Source organism: Carassius carassius, chromosome 37 (genome assembly GCF_963082965.1).
Source record: "Carassius carassius chromosome 37, fCarCar2.1, whole genome shotgun sequence".
Taxonomy (NCBI): domain Eukaryota; kingdom Metazoa; phylum Chordata; class Actinopteri; order Cypriniformes; family Cyprinidae; genus Carassius; species Carassius carassius.
The window spans coordinates 25032643-25041292 of NC_081791.1; the positions used below are offsets into that span (position 1 = coordinate 25032643).

An 8650-nucleotide genomic window follows, 5' to 3' on the forward strand; every position below is an offset into this window, starting at 1 on the left:
CAGCTGCAGTCCACTCTTTGTGAATCTCCCCCACATTTTTTAATGGGTTTTGTTTCACAATCCTCTCCAGGGTGCGGTTATCCCTATTGGTTGTACACTTTTTTCTACATCTTTTCCTTCCCTTCGCCTCTCTATTAATGTACTTGGACACAGAACTCTGTGAACAGCTTGTGCAATGTCCTTTTGTGTCTTGCCCTCCTTGTGCAAGGTGCCAGTGGTCGTCTTTTGGACACCTGTCAAGTCAGCAGTCTTTCCGATGATTGTGTAGCCTACAGAACTAGACTGAGAGACCATTTAAAGGCTTTGCAGGTGTTTTGAGTTAATTAGCTGATTAGAGTGTGGCACCAGGTGTCTTCAATATTGAAACCTTACACAATATTCTAATTTTCATTGGTGTGAACCAATACAAATATGGGGTAATATGATCATATTTTCTTGACCTGGTAAGGACTCTAGCTGCTGCATTTTGGACTACCTGTAGCTTGTTTATTGAAGATGCAGGACAACCACATGCTTCCTGCTGCTAACCAACTTTATGGAGATGCAGATTTCATTTTCCAACAGGACGTGGCACCTGCACATAGTTCCAAAGCTACCAGGACCTGGTTTAAGGACCATGGTATCCCTGTTCTGAAAATCTATGGGGTATTGTGAAGAGAAAGATGCGATATGCCAGACCCAGGAATGCAGAACTGAGTATTGAGTGCAGTACATGCTCATACTTTTCATGTTCATACTTTTTAGTTGGCCAAGATTTCAAAAAATCCTTTCTTTGTATTGGTGATATATATATATATATATATATATATATATATATATAATATTTTTTTTTTTTTTTTTAAATAACAAAGTAACATAAACGTGCACTTTTCCTCCGCCTGTCCAGCGGATGGCGCCACGCCGCAGCGCGTGCACACTCCTCCCGCCGGGGAAGGAATGGAAGTATGACAGCGTACCTTCAAGCCAAAGTCATCCGCGTTACTGCCGCCGTCCGCTGTTATCATGTCTGAGAAAGAGCTCGGCCAGAAGTGGGACCGCTGCCTTGCAGACAGCGCAATTAAATTCGGTAAGAACTCATGATATTTAATAATCAGCTCTGTTGGCTCGTCCGTGTAGCGCGCTCAGGTCACTGAAAAGACGCTCACGCGATTAGGTCGCATATAAATGATGTTTTTTTAAAGAGCTCATTAGGCTTCGAGAACTAACGTTACGGTATTATTTATGTTATATAAAAAAAGGTTAGAATTACTACTAGGACCGCTTACTACTAAGCTAGGTTTTAGACCTACTATGTTAAAATAGTTTTTTTTGGTTTGTTTGTTTTGTTTACTGTTTTTCTACTATGTAACGTTACCATGTTAATTATCATCGTATACTTTAAAGTAGTTATACAGGCTGTATCTGGGGTAGTACCTTTTCACCTTTGTTGCCTTTTGGTAATAGTATGTACACTAGTTATAAAACCGTACCTTTTTGTAAAGGTACTGGGATAGTAGCACGCCACAGGGATATTTGTAGCAATTGCCAACAATACATTGCATGGGTCAAAATGATCGATTTTTCTTTTGTACCAACAATCATTCGGATATTAAGTAGAAATCATGAAGATGATTTTGAAGATATTTCCATGAAGATATTTTGAAGATAATTTACCCCTATAAAGGTGAATTTCCTACCGTAAATATATCAAAACTGAACTTTTGATCCGTAATATGCATTGCTAAGAACTTAATTTGGACAACTTCCTCCATTTTTTTTTGTCTCTTGCACCCTCAGATTCGAGATTTACATCATTCACATCCAGACCATACATCAATGGAAAGCTTATTTATTCAGATGTATATATCTGAACTCCTATATGGACTCTTATGACTGGTTGTCTTGGATCACATTTGGGCATGCTGAGTAATTTTATTATATGTAATATTTGTTTCTTGTAGGTACCGGTCTGGGTCTAGGAATTGTGTTCTCTGTTGTATTCTTCAAGCGTAAGTGTATATTATATCGTATCTTGTGTAAAGCAGATTTATTAGAATGTGTTTTCTTCCATGCTAATGTGAAGATTTGTCTGTGCAGGCCGGACATGGCCCATAGTGTTTGGGACAGGACTGGGTCTTGGCATGGCTTACTCCAACTGCCAGAATGACTTGAGGTCACATTATGTACTGCACAGTAAAGTTGCTAAGGTTTGTGTTTTGATTATAGAGATCACGTGCTGTCTCGGTCACATACTGGTAAAATAATGTGTAGCCTGAATGCACAGGAAGTCGCTTTGGATAAAAGCATCTGCTAAGTGCATAAATGTAAATGTAATGTCACCTAGCTGTTTATTTATGTCTGTTTGTATTGGAGAGCTTGGGCTCATTTATAAAAACATGCATAAAATTATCCAAGGTATCACTCAATATTTTTTATGAATTATTTATAAAATGTACATTCAAAACAAAATGTGGTAGAGTATAGTTCAAAGTTTGTAGTAGATTTAAAATTTACATTTTCTGTTTTAATTTAATTTTTAATAATTGTATTAATTTGTTTATTAATCGGCTTCATCTGGATGATGTTATCAGAGCTTATCAGAGCAGTAAATATAACAAAATAATTCTGAACTCAATAAAGCTTCATGTGTAATAGACATATAATAATATATAAAAATGTTTAATATAAAATAAATATTATATTATAAAATTCAGATTAATTTATTTTAATATGTAAGACTGATTATTAATAATGAATGAATTATAATAAATAAATTCATAATTTATTAATTTTCAATATTTTATATATGTCTGTAGCTATGTTTAGTTATTTTAGTACTTCAATTTTGAACTTTTTTATTTTAGTACTTAAATGAGAAATTTTGCATTGCATCTAGCTGAACTAAAATATACAAAATTATTTTTTTCAAGTAGTTATGGTTTTAGATAATAATTGTAACCCTGACAAAAATGTACTTTGCCCATCTATATAGTAATTTATGTTCTTTAACAATTTGTTGCAATGTTTAATAAATATTGTTATTCCTTTGCATCTAAATATTATAACGTAGTAGGTCCCAGAATTGTGGGCGTGCACCGATCAAATGAAATCATTGTAATAAATACATTCACTGGAAATAACATGCATTTTTCAAAACATGTGACAGTCAATTGGATTATGATCATTTAGCATATTTAGATTATATCAGAAAAACATTTTAATGCTTAATGTTAATAAGTAAGTCTTGATACTTATCACTTAAATTTCATATGTATGCTTTTTTAGGTATTTTTCACAAAAGTTTGTACCTTTTTTTTTTTTTTTTTTTTTTCTTGATTTGTTTTTGGAATGTTAACATAGGATCAAATTCATGGAATCTCTCTGCCTCAACGCATTTGAAGATCAATGTTTCAGTCCTGATTTGTTTTCTCTGGTTTCTTTCAGGAGCAGTAGTCGCATCAGTTATGGATCATCTGCCTTGCTTTTCATATTCAAAGCCTGACACAATCAAGACTTGTTGTCTTTCTTTCTCCATAACATCCATGTTCTTGTAAAGGAAAGTCTGTTTATATTTAATAAAATATTAAAAAGGAGATTTGAAATTTGCTAAGGGTGGTTTTTTTTTTTTTTTTTTTTTTGAATAATGGCCCTACAGTAACGTGTTCCAAAAATCAAATGATAGCAGCCTACGCTGTCATCTAGCTTTCGACCCGGGCCATGATGATATTTGGCAACCATTCTAAACTAGTGCACTTACTTTGCTTAAAGCAAAACATTGTGACTTGTTGGCATGGTGAAGTACTGAAGTACAAGCATCATTTTATTTTTTTCTGAAATCTGCCGTGCTTATACATAATTGCACTATTGTAATGTTGCTTTTTACATAAAGGTAGAAGTACATATGGAAGTTCTCATGCATGACCTTGTTGAGAAGTAAGGCTTTAAAGAACTGTTGCAGGCGTGTTGTCTGTAATGATTATAAAATTACGAATATTAAATCTATTGCTTTTGACAACTGTACAACAGTTTAAATTCTTTCAGCTTGTTTTCATCTTGGAATAAAATTTTAATTTCAAAACCCATTCTTTCTCAGTTCTAATTCTCAGATGTGTTTTCACTATTATAAATGCACAATCGAAAACGCAACTGATCATGATCAGTAAAACAAAACAAAAAAATCATGCATTTGGACATAAGTACACTATGACTAAATTTCCACTTCTCAGTTTGCAAAAAACATATTGACAAATGCATTTAAAAGTCTATTGTGCAACTGTATTGACAACATGCAGTCTGATTTGACAATCAACCGCAAAAAAATAAATAAATTGCTTCTGGTACCAAATGTCAGTGTCAAGAGGCAAAGAGGAAAAAGTGTTCACACACACACACACACACACACACACACACAAACACGTCTTGTAAAATTACATTCTAATCATTTGTTAACAATCTTGCATATTTTTTTTTACATCTCACACATTTACATAAGCCTTTTGTTAGATGCTAATTGCTTGCCTCAATGAACTCTGAATAATGATTGGCTGTGAATGTGCATGAAGTCGCATTAAGAGTGCGATGCTCAGACACGCTTTATGCCCAGCGGCAGAGTGTGGATCCCGAAGGCACCCTGAAGTGGACGATACAGGGATTAGAAGAGTGCAGGGAACAGCCAAGATGCCAACACAGTTACCTCTAGTGCACTCGTCCGCACCCTTTTACTCAATTACAGCCACACAATTACTGAATAAAGAATGTTGAGCTCATAAAAATGCATAGAAAGCCAACAGAAATCCACCTTAATGGCAAGAAGCAGACCGAGCTAAGTTTGTTTTTTAATTCACTCATCTAAAAATATCTGTACGGTAGTCTTACTCTTGTAAAGCTCCCTCTCTCTCTCACACTCTCTCGTACCGAAGCCCACCTCTCGGTTGCCCTCCCCCTAAGAGTGTCATCATGACACGTAGCTTTGAAATACTCTGACAGGCACAGAATTGCTCATACTGGTGCTAAGCATTGAAGAAGCCAGACTAGTGACTAGGAAATGTGTCATTTTATTGCTTTGCTCATCTCATGTTAACAAATGGAGTGATGGCAGCTGAATATCCTTGCACTGATGTGACTGAGGCACACAGAGGGAGTGGAAATCACCAACCTCGCCAGGGGAAAGACAGAAAGGAACACTATAAATGGGACATCTTGATATTTTTCGCCACCTGAGGTGACCCGAAGATCAACCGTTTCACATTCAGCATCACTCTCTCAATGCACTTGAAAAACGCTGGATGTGTGTTCGCTTCATCGAGACCCCAGGAAGCGCATACGGTCCTATTCAACTCTCCGATGATGAGTGGCTCACCTATCCCTCGAGTAGAGGCAGAATCAGGTGCGGATGTTCACAGGAGCTTCAATGACAGTGGTACTATCGGTGATGGCTGGAGCATTAGTGGCAGTGGTCCCTGGCTTCTCGCAGTCATGCTGTCCCTCATAATTCTGGTGACAGCTTGTGGGAACATTTTGTTGATCGCCTTGGTGTTTGCACATCGGTCGCTGCGCTGCACCTCCAACTGCTTCCTGGTGTCCCTCTTCCTGTCAGACTTGATGGTGGCTCTGGTCGTGATGCCCCCTGCTATGCTCAATGTGCTTTGTGGGACCTGGGTGCTGGCGCCCGGATTCTGCCCCGTCTGGCTTTGTTTCGACGTGATGTGCTGTAGTGCTTCCATCCTCAACTTGTGTGTCATCAGTCTGGACCGCTACCTCCTCATCATCTCTCCATTGCGATACAAACAGCACATGACCCCACCTCGTGCCTTGCTTCTGGTGGTTGGGGCTTGGGGGTTGGCAGCCCTCACTTCCTTTCTGCCGATCAAGATGGACTGGCACAGCCTGGGTCGCTCCCAAGACCTTTCCGAGAATGATCCCGCCAACGCCACAGTCTCCCAGTCGAGTCCCTTCTACCCTGCTTCGTACTTCCAGCTTTCCACATCAGGGACGCCATCCACGCAGTGCCGCCTGCGGGTGACTCTCCCCTTCGCCCTCGTGGCGACCTTTCTCACCTTCTTCTTGCCCTCTACGGCCATCTGTTTCACCTACTGCCGGATCCTGTTGGCGGCCAGAAGACAGGCACGACAGGTGGAGGCTCTTACTCATCCCGCTTACCCACATCACTCACCCGGCGAACCATCTCGCCCTGCTTCTCCCAGACACGCCGTACAGGATGGAAACGACTACAGCCAGCAGGAGCCACCCGGGTTGCGGCAAGCTCCGGTGAGAAGTCCAGAGTCAGAGAAAAGATTGGGATAGAAATTAAATTTGTGAAGTGACAGGACTAGAGTAGAGTTATTAGATAAATGTTTTGCTTCATGTATGTGCAAATCCTTCTTAAAACTTGCTGTGAACTCTCGATAAACTAAGCCACTTTGAGTAGAGGTCTTCACAGGTCCACTTGGATCTGACCTGAGAGCGTTCAGGTCCAAAACTTCGACTACGAGCGTCTTGGACATGGGTCGGGTTTAGTATTAGCAGCCTCGGGTAATTTCTCGTGCTTTTTCCAAATGGACCCAATAAGAGCCAAATTCTTTTGAACTATCCTGGAGGCAAACATGTGCATTCATGTTAAGTCCATTTTTGAGAAACACATGTAGAAAAATTGAACATAGTTTGTAACCTTGAAATCTATCTTATAGATATGAGATCAGGAATATTACACTGTGTGTTCATGCAGGGCTTTTTTTTTGTGCACAGAAGCCCTTCACCGGAGATGAGGTAAATAACATGATTTATTGGGCTATCAATTTACTTCTTATCAAGCGTTCACGTTTATTTTTTAAATCCGGGTCACAACTGAAAGCAAACAGAGAAATAACATGTATCATGTAGGCAAAACTGCAGAATAATATTCGGCTCGGGTATGGATTTTAGGACCCGGGGAGACCTCTAACTTGGAGTGCATGCATTCTCAAACTGTTTTGGCCTATTGGCAATTTACGCACCCACTGCTTATGCAAGTGAAGGCTGTGTGATTACAGACACAATGCAGCATGTTGAGAATGTGCAGAGAATTCCCCGCACCTTAACAAACACAAAAAGAAAGTTGAAAGAGATGTAGCGGAAAAAGGAAAATTCAATTTTAAGGACTTGAATAGAAAGTAATGAGAGACAAGATGAGGGTGTCAGGGTGCCAATAAGGCATTTGAAGATGAGGAAGGGCGAAATGGGAGGGTAGAACTATTCAAGAGAATAGCAAAGACCTTGTGAGGCACTGTCACTTTCAAGAGCTTTCATCTGAGAGAGGGAAATGCATAAATAATTACCCCAGGCTAAAGTAACATTACTACCCATCTCTCAGCAGGAGAATCACTGTGAAATCTTGATGAATATATTCTTTTCTGTCTCTTCCTCTCAGTTGTCGGTGAACAGTGAGCGCAGACTGGCACACAGGCAAAGGAAGAGAGCTCTGAAAGCCAGTCTTACCCTGGGAGTGCTCCTGGGTCTCTTCTTCAGTGCCTGGCTTCCCTTTTTTATCATCAACATGGCACAGGTCAGTCCAAAAAACAGTTAGGAAACATCAACTCACTTGTTAATCCTTACCTTGACCTTAACAAGCATGTAAAAAAATGGATGGGTGGCAAACTAATTGCAGTATGACAATCCAACATCCTATTTAATTATTCCTTATCCTGCTCTCGAGCTATCAACAATCCTATCCCCCATCTGTGTCCCTCACTTTGCTCAGATTTCAAGCTTCTGGGCAAGCCTGTCTCTAGCCCTCCTTCACACACAATATGGTGTGTGAATAGGACTCTATCTCTGTCTCCTACTCTCCCCTTCTTCATCCATGGCATCCTAACATCCTCTTCCCGACGAACTAGACATCTTTGACCTTTTCCACCTCTTTGGTATTGAGTCTCAACTACATTATGTATTGATTTTGTGATCTAAGACCTTTTCTTCTGTACATTCAGGCGGTGTGTGAGTGTGTACCACCCTCCTTCTTCGATGCCATCACCTGGTTGGGGTACTGTAACAGCACCATGAATCCAATTATATACCCAATGTTCATGAGGGATTTCAAAAGGGCTTTGGCACGGCTTCTACCCTGCTGTTCTTCATCGCAAGCCCCTCGAAGGCCATCGCTGCCACTTTCCCTTTCTCTACGCAACTCAGGGGAGCCACAACTGCCCACTGAACCCCCCTCCCTCGTGTCCGACCCACCTCAACTACTGGTGACGGCCACGGAAGCCGTTAACCTTCTCGACGCGGAAAACGCCGGGATTGATCTGCCTCTGCTGCTGCCCAACCAGGTCGATACATTAGATGATTGACACACCAACCGAGACAACAAAAGAAGTGCAATGTACTGTGAACGGCAAGGTGTGAGACTTATAATTAAAGGTTTTTGAAAAAATGTTTTGAAACGTACCATGTAAAAAAAAAAAAAAAAAAAATCAATTGGATAAGTGTTAATGGGATAGTCGTGCCTAAACTGGAAGGCTGCATCGCTCCTCGAGGCAGACCACAGAGATTGTACATTAAGAACTCAACACGCATCCTGCTTCATTCATTACCATAACAACCAAAACAACAGATGGATAAAGCAGACAAGAGCGAAAGAAATCTCACTAATACCTCTCACAATGTCAAGTGGGTTGTCTGTGGAGCTGTAATTCAC

General features: G+C 40.0%; 2 protein-coding genes across 2 annotated transcripts; both read left to right on the forward strand.

Moving 5' to 3' along the window:
• Window positions 1-905: 905 nt before the first annotated feature.
• Window positions 906-3572, forward strand: LOC132118498 (MICOS complex subunit MIC10-like). The gene is made up of 4 exons (XM_059528373.1): window positions 906-1066; window positions 1941-1988; window positions 2077-2186; window positions 3424-3572. Exons 1-4 carry the CDS (start codon window positions 1003-1005, stop codon window positions 3430-3432), a joined length of 231 nt encoding a protein of 76 aa, XP_059384356.1. The 5' UTR covers window positions 906-1002; the 3' UTR covers window positions 3433-3572.
• Window positions 3573-5224: 1652 nt separating this feature from the next.
• Window positions 5225-8303, forward strand: LOC132118499 (5-hydroxytryptamine receptor 6-like). Its single transcript, XM_059528374.1, has 3 exons — window positions 5225-6246; window positions 7385-7519; window positions 7944-8303. The coding sequence occupies exons 1-3, from the start codon at window positions 5245-5247 to the stop codon at window positions 8301-8303; spliced, it is 1497 nt and encodes a 498-aa protein (XP_059384357.1). The 5' UTR covers window positions 5225-5244.
• The last annotated feature ends 347 nt before the right edge of the window (window positions 8304-8650 follow it).